Source organism: Zea mays, chromosome 5 (genome assembly GCF_902167145.1).
Source record: "Zea mays cultivar B73 chromosome 5, Zm-B73-REFERENCE-NAM-5.0, whole genome shotgun sequence".
NCBI lineage: Eukaryota > Viridiplantae > Streptophyta > Magnoliopsida > Poales > Poaceae > Zea > Zea mays.
Window position 1 is genome coordinate 215,495,844 of NC_050100.1, and position 13,684 is coordinate 215,509,527.

The 13,684-nt window shown below is 57.5% G+C and overlaps 1 protein-coding gene across 22 annotated transcripts in view; it reads left to right on the top strand.

Annotated features, from left to right (window-relative positions):
* LOC103627759 (uncharacterized) overlaps window positions 1-13,684 on the top strand; it is a 61,672-nt gene that overhangs the window by 13,182 nt on the left and 34,806 nt on the right. For all 22 annotated transcript variants that reach the window (XM_035959285.1, XM_035959282.1, XM_035959281.1 and 19 more), the window contains exon 13: window positions 37-378. In XM_035959285.1, coding sequence (XP_035815178.1) covers window positions 37-378 — 342 coding nt within the window. The remainder of the gene's footprint in view (window positions 1-36; window positions 379-13,684) is intronic.

The following is a 13,684-nucleotide window of genomic DNA, read 5'->3' on the forward strand; positions in this document are numbered from 1 at the left end:
ATATATTTGTCAATAATGTTTTTTTTTTCATTTTAGAATAATCAGGCTATACTAGGTGAAACCAAAACGAGTGCAGTTTCAGAAAGCGGGTTCTGTGATCCTGAAAAATCATGCAGACATTCAAATGCAGAAAGTGAAAACATGGAAGTCTTCTGCAAACCTCAAGAAAAAATCATTAAGGATCACCGAAATAAGATTATTGAAAGAGGCATATGGAAATCATTGGCTGTTGCAAATGCCTTGGAGCTTCTGAAGTTGGTTTTCCTCAACACATCTTTAGGATCAAATGTACAAGCTTCACTAGCAGCAACACTGCAGCTTTATTCAGAGAGCGAGATTTTTACTGCTGTTTCCTTTCTTAAAGAAAAAAAATTCTTGGTTAGTGTATCTGAACTTATGTTTCCTTTGGAATATTTGCTTTTCAGTATGATGTGCCCAACTTAAGTACTTTTATTAGCATTCGGGACATGTTTGGTGTATGACCCTGATGAGCCTTACCAAATTTTGGCTCTTCCGAACCCTGTGTGATGCGCAGATGTTGGCAAGTTCTAGATTTTGGTTTCTTGCCAATTTGCCATGCCAACTTGTCGGCAATCACAGAAGCGGTAGACTCATGTAAGTTTGCCAAAAACTGTGAATGTGATATGGATCCATAATCTTATCATTTTTTCCCTGGCAAAATATAGCCAAACTTCATAATTCGAGTCTAGTAGGGTTATCCTAGTTGGCCACCTTTGTTGGATTGGTGCTGCCAAATTTTCCTTGAACGCAAGGCTTTGGTGCCAATTCAAAGCTCCAAACAGCAGCCAATATTTGTTGCTAATACCAAACTGTAGTGTTTATTTTTGTTGGCTGTGAATGAGACATCCCGTAGTTTATGCAGCATGACAAATAGATGGATATGGGCTAAACTATGACTTTTGTTAGTCAAAGTTAAGCTCCAGTAGATATTCTTCATTTCTTATCTTACAGTGAGCTGTGGTTTAAGTTGTTTTCTTAGTGTTCACCATGGTTTTTAAAGCGGTAAGGCGCTCCAAGGCGTTGGACCACCGCCTAGACGCCTAGGCGGCGCCTAGGCGACGCCTAGGCGAGGTAGGCGGGCAAGGCGCCTAGGCGTCAGACCACCGCCCGGACGCCTAGGCGTCGCCTAGGCGACGCCTAGGCGACGCCTTAAAAACAGTGGTGTTCACACTTGCATACCAACCTACACTTAGGCTCTTGTTGTAGTTTCGTATGACTTCCCTTCTGCTACACAGCCTTCATCACTCTCTTACCTAAAAAAGAGGATGCCATCCTTGCCAAGGACTTTCGGCCTATTAGCTTGATCCACAGCTTCGCAAAGTTAATCTCGAAGATCATGGCAAACAGACTGAGAGTCTATATGGACAAGCTGATTTCTAAGAACCAAAGTGCGTTTATTAAGGGCCGATTCATTCAAGACAACTTCATGTTAGTATAGCAGACTGCAAGATTGCTACATGCTCAAAAACAGCCTAGAATTCTTCTCAAGCTGGACATCTCCAAGGCCTTCGATTCAGTGTCTTGGTCTTTCTTACTTGAAGTATTGGAAAAGGTTGGATTCGGTCCTATATGGAGAGATGTGATCAGTGGGCTGCTTATGACCTCCTCTACCCAAATTATGCTTAATGGAGTGCCTGGAGAATACATCCAACACAAGAGGGGCCTGCGGCAAGGTGACTGTAAGTAGAGGGACTCTAACTCTCATCAAGAGGATGACACTATGAGTTGGGGCAATTTTCTGTTTATTTCTTCAAACACTACACAATGCCATACCCATCTAAGGGTTGGAGACCCATATTTATAGCCCTAGAGGCTGCACTACCACACCTTCTCACACACACTACACAACAGGATTGTCCTCTAGATGCTAAAGAGACTACAGAGGATAGTCAAAAACGACTGTTGTCCTCTAGATGCTAAAGCGACTACAGAGGACAGTCAAAAAGCGACTGCTGTCCTCTAGATGCTAAAGAGACTACAGAGGACAGTCAAGCTGTCCTCTAGATGCTAAAGGACTACAGAGGACAGTCAAAAGCGACTGCTGTCCTCTAGATGCTCAAGACTTATTCCATTGTTCTCCCCCTAAGTCTTGGGCGTCGTCTTGTGAGAAAGTTGGGCCATCCCGGACCTGGAGCAAAGCTCAACAAACTTGATCTTCCCAAGGGGCTTGGTGAGCAGGTCTGCAAGCTGATCCTTGGTGTTGATGTAACGCGCCTTGATGCTCTCTTCTGCCAAGCAGTCTCGGATGAAGTGGTATCTCAGCCGGATGTGCTTGCTCCGTTCATGGAACACGGGGTTCTTGGCCAATGCCAGAGCGGACTGGCTGTCCACCCTGAGTTCCACCGCTCCAGTGTCTCTCCCGAGGAGATCACCGAGCAGTCGAGCCAGCCAGAGTGCCTGAGTCGAAGCAGTGGACGCGCTATGTACTCGGCCTCGCAGCTGGACATGGCCACCACCTGCTGCTTGACCGACTGCCAGCTAATGAGGCACTTGCCGAGGAAGAAGAGGATCCCGCTTGTGCTCTTGCTAGTGTCGATGTCACCGGCGTGGTCGCTGTCGCTGTACCCGACAAGGTGTGCCTCCCCAGGGCACCTCGGGTAGTAGAGACCGTGGTCGAGAGTCCCCGCAACATAGCGGATGATCCTCTTCACAGCCTGCTCATGCTCCGTCGTCGGTCGCTGCAAGAACCGACTAACGTAGCCGACGGAGTATGCCAAGTCAGGCCGTGTGTGGACGAGGTAGCGAAGGCTCCCCACAAGACGCCGGTACTGTGTAGCATCCACCTCCTCCGTCGTGCTGTCGCGACTAAGCTTCAGCCTCTCCTCCATCGGAGTGAGAGCTGGGTTGCAGTCGGTGAGCCCAGCCAGCTCAACAATGCACTTGGCGTAGGCGGTCTGGCGAATTGTGATCCCGGAGTCTCCCTGGTGCACCTCAATCCCCAAGTAGAAGGAGAGATGCCCCAGGTCACTCATTTGGAAGGTGGCCTTCATTTCTTCCTTGAACGTTGCCACCTCTGCATCCTTGGCGCCGGTGATCACCAAGTCGTCAACGTAGACACCCACCAGCAGGGCACTTCCTCCATTGCCCCGCCGATAGATGGCCGCCTCGTGCGGGCTTGGCGAGAAACCCATTCCTTTGAGCGTGGAATCCAGCTTGGCATTCCACGCCCTCGGTGCCTGTCGCAGGCCATAGAGAGCCTTGCGCAGGCGCAACACCTTGCCCTCCTTGCCAGGGATCGCAAAACCTGGCGGCTGGTGTACGTAGACCTCCTCCTTTAAGTCGCCGTTGAGAAACGCCGACTTGACGTCCATGTGATGAACGTGCCAGCCCTGCTGGGCTGACAGCGCAAGGAGGAGTCGCACGGATTCCATCCGTGCCACGGGGGCGAAAGCATCGTCGAAGTCGATCCCCTCCTGCTGTAGGAAACCGCGTGCCACCAAGCGAGCCTTGTGCTTGACGATGGCGCCGGCTTCATCCCTCTTCAGTTTGAACACCCATTTAAGGGTGATCGCGCGATAACCATGAGGGAGATCAGCGAGCTCCCAGGTGCGGTTCGTCTCAACCGCGTCCATCTCCGACTGCATCGCGGCACGCCAAGCCGCATGTTTCTCGGCCTCCGCGAAAGACCGAGGCTCACCATCGTCGCATGCAAGATGCAACTCTCCTGCCAGAATGCGAGATGCAGGGCCTGGCACCGACGGGTCGATGAGAAGGCCCTCCACCCTTCGATACCGCAACGGCTCGCCGTCGTAGCACGCGTCGACGCGCTCCTCGTCGCGGGACAGAGGGGTCACGAGCTCCACTGGGTCGTGCTCGACACGAGCTGGTGTCGGAGAGGACGTTCCCGGAGAGGGTACCGTCGGTGCTGGAGTACGTGGTGGCGAAGAGCTTGCTGTAGCCGGAGTCGTGGCTGGAGTGCGTGGTGGTGAAGAGCTCGTTGTAGCAGGAGCTGGAGAGTGTGGCGCTGGAGTCGGTGGAGACTTGGAGGCTGGGGTAGACCTGCTCGGAGAAGAGTTGCCTACTCCCCCAGCTCCCTCAAAGTGGACGTACTCGATGGTGAAGTCGTACGTCGGAGTCGTGCCGTCGTCCACCACCTTGTCCCACGCCCATCCTCGCCCTTCGTCGAACACTACGTCGCGCGCCGTGCGCACACGCTGTGTTCTTGGGTCAAGGATGCGGTAGGCCTTCGAGCCCTCCGCGTAGCCAATGAACACCCCCGGGGTGCTCCTATCGTCGAGCTTGCTGATGTGGCCAAGCTCCTTGGTGAACGCGAGGCAGCCGAAGACCCGTAGGTGAGAGACCACCGGCTTGCGCCCATGCCAAGCCTCGTACGGTGTCATCCCGTTGAGAGCCTTGGTGGGCAAGCGGTTGAGGATGTAAACCGCTGTCACCACCGCCTCTCCCCAGAAGACAGCTGACATTCCTCTCTGCTTGAGGAGAGCCCGAGCCATCCCCACAACCGTCTGGTTGCGCCGCTCGACGACGCCGTTCTGCTGCGGGCTGTACGACGCGGAGTAGTGGCTCTGAACGCCCTCATCCGCGCAGTACGATGCGAACTCAGCCGCCGTGAATTCGCCGCTGTTGTCGGTGCGCAGCACGCGCAGCTTGCGGCCGCACTCCGCCTCCGCAGCGACCTGCACACGCCTGATGGCGTTCGCAGCCTCTCCCTTGCTGCCAAGGATCATCACCCACATGTAGCGGGAGAGATCGTCGACGAGCAGCAAGAAGTAGCGTCGTCCTCTTGGTGTGGCTGGTGTCACCGGGCCACACAAGTCCCCATGCACGAGCTCGAGCCTCTCCTTGGCTCGGAAGCTCGACTGCTGGGGAAAGGGGAGCCGTCTCTGCTTTGTCAACACGCAGACATCGCAGAATTGCTCCACATGGTCAAGGCACGGCAGGCCTCGCACCATCTCCTTGGCACTGAGCCGCTTCAGGGCCTCGAAGTTAAGGTGCCCGAAGCGCTCGTGCCACTGCCATGCCCCGTCGTCTCGACGAGCAGCAAGGCAGCAAGGTTGTGCCACCTTCACATTGAGGATGTATAGCCGATTTGGACTCCTGCGTACCTTGGCAAGAAGGCGACGAGAGGGATCCCAGATCCTCATGACTCCGTGCTCGACCTCCACGCGCGAACCGTTCTCATCCAGCTGTCCCAAGCTGATGATAGAGTTACTCAACGCGGGGATGTAGTAGACTCCGGTGAGCAGCCTGTGCTCACCAGACGCGGCGGTGAAGACGACTGAGCCGGCGCCCTTGATCTCTACGCCGGAGGCGTCCCCAAACTTGACGGAGCCTCGGACGCTAGAGTCAAGCTCGGTGAAGAACTCCCGTTGGCCGGTCATGTGATGAGTGGCGCCGGTGTCGAGGCACCATCCTTCGATCATGTCCTTGTTGGAGCCGTCGCCGAGGAAAACACGTGCTTTCGACTCATCAAGGTGGAGGAGTGCCGCTGCGGCCGGTGCCGCTGGAGATGGCTCTGTAAGTAGAGGGACTCTAACTCTCATCAAGAGGATGACACTATGAGTTGGGGCAATTTTCTGTTTATTCTTCAAACACTACACAATGGCATACCCTTAGAGGGGTTGGGGACACATATTTATAGCCCTAGGGGCTGCACTACCACACCTTCTCACACACACTACACAACAGGATTGTCCTCTAGATGCTAAAGCGACTACAGAGGACAGTCAAAAGCGACTGTTGTCCTCTAGATGCTAAAGCGACTACAGAGGACAGTCAAAAAAGCGACTGCTGTCCTCTAGATGCTAAAGAGACTACAGAGGACAGTCAAGCTGTCCTCTAGATGCTAAAGGACTACAGATGACAGTCAAAAGCAGGCTGTCCTCTAGATGCTCAAGACTTATTCCATCATTCTCCCCCTAAGTCTTGGGCGTCGTCTTGTGAGAAAGTTGGGCCATCCCGGACCTGTAGCAAAGCTCAACAAACTTGATCTTACCAAGGGGCTTGGTGAGCAGGTCTGCAAGCTGATCCTTGGTGTTGATGTAGCGCGCCTTGATGCTCCCTTCTGCCAAGCAGGCTCGGATGAAGTGGTATCTCAGCCGGATGTGCTTGCTCCGTTCATGGAACACGGGGTTCTTGGCCAATGCCAGAGCGGATTGGCTGTCCACCCTGAGTTCCACCGCTCCAGTGTCTCTCCCGAGGAGATCACCGAGCAGTCGAGCCAGCCAGAGCGTCTGAGCCGAAGCAGTGGACGCCGCTATGTACTCGACCTCGCAGCTGGACATGGCCACCACCTGCTGCTTGACCGACTGCCAGCTGATGGGGCACTTGCCGAGGAAGAAGAGGATTCCGCTTGTGCTCTTGCTGGTGTCGATGTCGCCGGCATGGTCGCTATTGCTGTACCCGACAAGGTGTGCCTCCCCAGGGCACCTCGGGTAGTAGAGACCGTGGTCGAGAGTCCCCGCAACATAGCGGATGATCCTCTTCACAGCCTGCTCATGCTCCGTCGTCGGTCGCTGCAGAAACCGACTAACGTAGCCGACGGAGTATGCCAAGTCAGGCTGTGTGTGGACGAGGTAGCGAAGGCTCCCCACAAGACGCCGGTACTGTGTAGCGTCCACCTCCTCTGTCGTGCTATCGCGACTCAGCTTCAGCCTCTCCTCCATCGGAGTGAGAGCTGGGTTGCAGTCGGTGAGCCCAGCCAGCTCAACAATGCGCTTGGCGTAGGCGGTCTGGCGAAGTGTGATCCCGGAGTCCCCCTGGTGCACCTCAATCCCCAGGTAGAAGGAGAGGTGCCCCGGGTCACTCATTTGGAAGGTGGCCTTCATCTCTTCCTTGAATGCTGCCACCTCTGCATCCTTGGCGCCGGTGATCACCAAGTCGTCGACGTAGACACCCACCAGCAGGGCATTTTCTCTATTGCCCCGCCGATAGATGGCCGCCTCGTGCGGGCTTGGCGTGAAACCCATTCCTTTGAGCGTGGAATCCAGCTTGGCATTCCACGCCCTCGGTGCCTGTCGCAGGCCATAGAGAGCCTTGCGCAGGCGCAACACCTTGCCCTCCTTGCCAGGGATCGCAAAACCTGGCGGCTGGTGTACGTAGACCTCCTCCTTTAAGTCGCCGTTGAGAAACGCCGACTTGACGTCCATGTGATGAACGTGCCAGCCCTGCTGGGCTGACAGCGCAAGGAGGAGTCGCACGGATTCCATCCGTGCCACGGGGGCGAAAGCATCGTCGAAGTCGATCCCCTCCTGCTGTAGGAAACCGCGTGCCACCAAGCGAGCCTTGTGCTTGACGATGGCGCCGGCTTCATCCCTCTTCAGTTTGAACACCCATTTAAGGGTGATCGCGCGATAACCATGAGGGAGATCAGCGAGCTCCCAGGTGCGGTTCGTCTCAACCGCGTCCATCTCCGACTGCATCGCGGCACGCCAAGCCGCATGTTTCTCGGCCTCCGCGAAAGACCGAGGCTCACCATCGTCGCATGCAAGATGCAACTCTCCTGCCAGAATGCGAGATGCAGGGCCTGGCACCGACGGGTCGATGAGAAGGCCCTCCACCCTTCGATACCGCAACGGCTCGCCGTCGTAGCACGCGTCGACGCGCTCCTCGTCGCGGGACAGAGGGGTCACGAGCTCCACTGGGTCGTGCTCGACACGAGCTGGTGTCGGAGAGGACGTTCCCGGAGAGGGTACCGTCGGTGCTGGAGTACGTGGTGGCGAAGAGCTTGCTGTAGCCGGAGTCGTGGCTGGAGTGCGTGGTGGTGAAGAGCTCGTTGTAGCAGGAGCTGGAGAGTGTGGCGCTGGAGTCGGTGGAGACTTGGAGGCTGGGGTAGACCTGCTCGGAGAAGAGTTGCCTACTCCCCCAGCTCCCTCAAAGTGGACGTACTCGATGGTGAAGTCGTACGTCGGAGTCGTGCCGTCGTCCACCACCTTGTCCCACGCCCATCCTCGCCCTTCGTCGAACACTACGTCGCGCGCCGTGCGCACACGCTGTGTTCTTGGGTCAAGGATGCAGTAGGCCTTCGAGCCCTCCGCGTAGCCAATGAACACCCCCGGGGTGCTCCTATCGTCGAGCTTGCTGATGTGGCCAAGCTCCTTGGTGAACGCGAGGCAGCCGAAGACCCGTAGGTGAGAGACCACCGGCTTGCGCCCATGCCAAGCCTCGTACGGTGTCATCCCGTTGAGAGCCTTGGTGGGCAAGCGGTTGAGGATGTAAACCGCTGTCACCACCGCCTCTCCCCAGAAGACAGCTGGCATTCCTCTCTGCTTGAGGAGAGCCCGAGCCATCCCCACAACCGTCTGGTTGCGCCGCTCGACGACGCCGTTCTGCTGCGGGCTGTACGACGCGGAGTAGTGGCTCTGAACACCCTCATCCGCGCAGTACGATGCGAACTCAGCCGCCGTGAATTCGCCGCTGTTGTCGGTGCGCAGCACGCGCAGCTTGCGGCCGCACTCCGCCTCCGCAGCGACCTGCACACGCCTGATGGCGTTCGCAGCCTCTCCCTTGCTGCCAAGGATCATCACCCACATGTAGCGGGAGAGATCGTCGACGAGCAGCAAGAAGTAGCGTCGTCCTCTTGGTGTGGCTGGTGTCACCGGGCCACACAAGTCCCCATGCACGAGCTCGAGCCTCTCCTTGGCTCGGAAGCTCGACTGCTGGGGAAAGGGGAGCCGTCTCTGCTTTGTCAACACGCAGACATCGCAGAATTGCTCCACATGGTCAAGGCACGGCAGGCCTCGCACCATCTCCTTGGCACTGAGCCGCTTCAGGGCCTCGAAGTTAAGGTGCCCGAAGCGCTCGTGCCACTGCCATGCCCCGTCGTCTCGACGAGCAGCAAGGCAGCAAGGTTGTGCCACCTTCACATTGAGGATGTATAGCCGATTTGGACTCCTGCGTACCTTGGCAAGAAGGCGACGAGAGGGATCCCAGATCCTCATGACTCCGTGCTCGACCTCCACGCGCGAACCGTTCTCATCCAGCTGTCCCAAGCTGATGATAGAGTTACTCAACGCGGGGATGTAGTAGACTCCGGTGAGCAGCCTGTGCTCACCAGACGCGGCGGTGAAGACGACTGAGCCGGCGCCCTTGATCTCTACGCCGGAGGCGTCCCCAAACTTGACGGAGCCTCGGACGCTAGAGTCAAGCTCGGTGAAGAACTCCCGTTGGCCGGTCATGTGATGAGTGGCGCCGGTGTCGAGGCACCATCCTTCGATCATGTCCTTGTTGGAGCCGTCGCCGAGGAAAACGCGTGCTTTCGACTCATCAAGGTGGAGGAGTGCCGCTGCGGCCGGTGCCGCTGGAGATGGCTCTGTAAGTAGAGGGACTCTAACTCTCATCAAGAGGATGACACTATGAGTTGGGGCAATTTTCTGTTTATTCTTCAAACACTACACAATGGCATACCCTTAGAGGGGTTGGGGACACATATTTATAGCCCTAGGGGCTGCACTACCACACCTTCTCACACACACTACACAACAGGATTGTCCTCTAGATGCTAAAGCGACTACAGAGGACAGTCAAAAGCGACTGTTGTCCTCTAGATGCTAAAGCGACTACAGAGGACAGTCAAAAAAGCGACTGCTGTCCTCTAGATGCTAAAGAGACTACAGAGGACAGTCAAGCTGTCCTCTAGATGCTAAAGGACTACAGATGACAGTCAAAAGCAGGCTGTCCTCTAGATGCTCAAGACTTATTCCATCATTCTCCCCCTAAGTCTTGGGCGTCGTCTTGTGAGAAAGTTGGGCCATCCCGGACCTGTAGCAAAGCTCAACAAACTTGATCTTACCAAGGGGCTTGGTGAGCAGGTCTGCAAGCTGATCCTTGGTGTTGATGTAGCGCGCCTTGATGCTCCCTTCTGCCAAGCAGGCTCGGATGAAGTGGTATCTCAGCCGGATGTGCTTGCTCCGTTCATGGAACACGGGGTTCTTGGCCAATGCCAGAGCGGATTGGCTGTCCACCCTGAGTTCCACCGCTCCAGTGTCTCTCCCGAGGAGATCACCGAGCAGTCGAGCCAGCCAGAGCGTCTGAGCCGAAGCAGTGGACGCCGCTATGTACTCGACCTCGCAGCTGGACATGGCCACCACCTGCTGCTTGACCGACTGCCAGCTGATGGGGCACTTGCCGAGGAAGAAGAGGATTCCGCTTGTGCTCTTGCTGGTGTCGATGTCGCCGGCATGGTCGCTATCGCTGTACCCGACAAGGTGTGCCTCCCCAGGGCACCTCGGGTAGTAGAGACCGTGGTCGAGAGTCCCCGCAACATAGCGGATGATCCTCTTCACAGCCTGCTCATGCTCCGTCGTCGGTCGCTGCAGAAACCGACTAACGTAGCCGACGGAGTATGCCAAGTCAGGCTGTGTGTGGACGAGGTAGCAAAGGCTCCCCACAAGACGCCGGTACTGTGTAGCGTCCACCTCCTCTGTCGTGCTATCGCGACTCAGCTTCAGCCTCTCCTCCATCGGAGTGAGAGCTGGGTTGCAGTCGGTGAGCCCAGCCAGCTCAACAATGCGCTTGGCGTAGGCGGTCTGGCGAAGTGTGATCCCGGAGTCCCCCTGGTGCACCTCAATCCCCAGGTAGAAGGAGAGGTGCCCCGGGTCACTCATTTGGAAGGTGGCCTTCATCTCTTCCTTGAATGCTGCCACCTCTGCATCCTTGGCGCCGGTGATCACCAAGTCGTCGACGTAGACACCCACCAGCAGGGCATTTTCTCTATTGCCCCGCCGATAGATGGCCGCCTCGTGCGGGCTTGGCGTGAAACCCATTCCTTTGAGCGTGGAATCCAGCTTGGCATTCCACGCCCTCGGTGCCTGTCGCAGGCCATAGAGAGCCTTGCGCAGGCGCAACACCTTGCCCTCCTTGCCAGGGATCGCAAAACCTGGCGGCTGGTGTACGTAGACCTCCTCCTTTAAGTCGCCGTTGAGAAACGCCGACTTGACGTCCATGTGATGAACGTGCCAGCCCTGCTGGGCTGACAGCGCAAGGAGGAGTCGCACGGATTCCATCCGTGCCACGGGGGCGAAAGCATCGTCGAAGTCGATCCCCTCCTGCTGTAGGAAACCGCGTGCCACCAAGCGAGCCTTGTGCTTGACGATGGCGCCGGCTTCATCCCTCTTCAGTTTGAACACCCATTTAAGGGTGATCGCGCGATAACCATGAGGGAGATCAGCGAGCTCCCAGGTGCTGTTCGTCTCAACCGCGTCCATCTCCGACTGCATCGCGGCACGCCAAGCCGCATGTTTCTCGGCCTCCGCGAAAGACCGAGGCTCACCATCGTCGCATGCAAGATGCAACTCTCCTGCCAGAATGCGAGATGCAGGGCCTGGCACCGACGGGTCGATGAGAAGGCCCTCCACCCTTCGATACCGCAACGGCTCGCCGTCGTAGCACGCGTCGACGCGCTCCTCGTCGCGGGACAGAGGGGTCACGAGCTCCACTGGGTCGTGCTCGACACGAGCTGGTGTCGGAGAGGACGTTCCCGGAGAGGGTACCGTCGGTGCTGGAGTACGTGGTGGCGAAGAGCTTGCTGTAGCCGGAGTCGTGGCTGGAGTGCGTGGTGGTGAAGAGCTCGTTGTAGCAGGAGCTGGAGAGTGTGGCGCTGGAGTCGGTGGAGACTTGGAGGCTGGGGTAGACCTGCTCGGAGAAGAGTTGCCTACTCCCCTAGCTCCCTCAAAGTGGACGTACTCGATGGTGAAGTCGTACGTCGGAGTCGTGCCGTCGTCCACCGCCTTGTCCCACGCCCATCCTCGCCCTTCGTCGAACACTACGTCGCGCGCCGTGCGCACACGCTGTGTTCTTGGGTCAAGGATGCGGTAGGCCTTCGAGCCCTCCGCGTAGCCAATGAACACCCCCGGGGTGCTCCTATCGTCGAGCTTGCTGATGTGGCCAAGCTCCTTGGTGAACGCGAGGCAGCCGAAGACCCGTAGGTGAGAGACCGCCGGCTTGCGCCCATGCCAAGCCTCATACGATGTCATCCCGTTGAGAGCCTTGGTGGGCGAGCGGTTGAGGATGTAAACCGCTGTCACCACCGCCTCTCCCCAGAAGACAGCTGGCATTCCTCTCTGCTTGAGGAGAGCCCGAGCCATCCCCACAACCAGACGGTTGCGCCGCTCGACGACGCCGTTCTGCTGCGGGCTGTACGGCGCGGAGTAGTGGCGCTGAACGCCCTCATCCGCGCAGTACGACGCGAACTCAGCCGCCGTGAATTCGCCGCCGTTGTCGGTGCACAGCACGCGCAGCTTGCGGCCGGACTCCGCCTCCGCAGCGACATGCACACGCTTGATGGCGTTTGCAGCCTCTCCCTTGCTGCCAAGGATCATCACCCACATGTAGCGGGAGAGATCGTCGACGAGCAGCAAGAAGTAGCGTCGTCCTCCTGGTGTGGCTGGTGTCACCGGGCCACACAAGTCCCCATGCACGAGCTCGAGCCTCTCCTTGGCTCGGAAGCTCGACTGCTGGGGAAAGGGGAGCCGTCTCTGCTTTGTCAACACGCAGACATCGCAGAATTGCTCCACATGGTCAAGGCACGGCAGGCCTCGTACCATCTCCTTGGCACTGAGCCGCTTCAGAGCCTCGAAGTTAAGGTGCCCGAAGCGCTCGTGCCACTGCCATGCCCCGTCGTCTCGACAAGCAGCAAGGCAGCAAGGTTGTGCCACCTTCACATTGAGGATGTAAAGCCGATTTGCACTCCTGCGTACCTTGACAAGAAGGCGACGGGAGGGATCCCAGATCCTCATGACTCCGTGCTCGACCTCCACGCGCGAACCGTTCTCATCCAGCTGTCCCAAGCTGATGATAGAGTTCCTCAGCGCGGGGATGTAGTAGACTCCGTTGAGCAGCCTATGCTCACCAGACGCGGCGGTGAAGACGACTGAGCCGGCGCCCTTGATCTCTACGCCGGAGGCGTCCCCAAACTTGACGGAGCCTCGTACGCTAGAGTCAAGCGCGGTGAAGAACTCCCGTCGGTCGGTCATGTGATGAGTGGCGCCGGTGTCAAGGCACCATCCTTCGATCATGTCCTTGCTGGAGCCGTCGCCGAGGAAAGCGCGTGCTTTCGACCCATCAAGGTGGAGGAGTGCCGCTGCGGCCGGTGCCGCTGGAGATGGCTCGATTTTTGCATGTGCCAGGAGCAGGGCCTCCTCCTCCGCCTCCGCCTGTGCGACGTTGGCCTGGCCACGTCGTGGCTGCCGACAGTCCCTGGCCCAGTGGCCAAGCTTGCCGCAGTTGTGACAGCCGTCGTCTCGTGCCGGCTTCTTGTTGCCGACGGCGCCGCCTTGGGCACCTCCACGGGCACCAACCTCAGCATGTCCTCGCGTCCCGGCCTGGGCGCCTCCACGCGCCTTGCGCGGTTTGCCGCGTCTGCGGCCTCGTGTCGAGGAGGACTCCCCCTTCTTCTTGTCACCCTGGCAGGCCTCCCACTGCTCCCGAGTGAGATGTAGCTTCCCGCCGATAGTGATAGGCTCAGAGGGAGCCTGTGGTTCGTCGCCATCGACCACCTTGAGACGACCTATCGCTTCTTCGATTGTCATCGTGGAGAGGTCTAGCAGAGACTCGATCGAGCGAGCAATCTGCTTGTACTTCTCAGGGATGCAACGGAAGAGCTTCTCAACAGCTCTCTCCTCATCGTAGGTGTCGTCGCCGAACTGCACCATCTTCTGCAACAGAGTGTTGAGGCGGAGAGCAAAGTCATCAACATCCTCACCTGGCT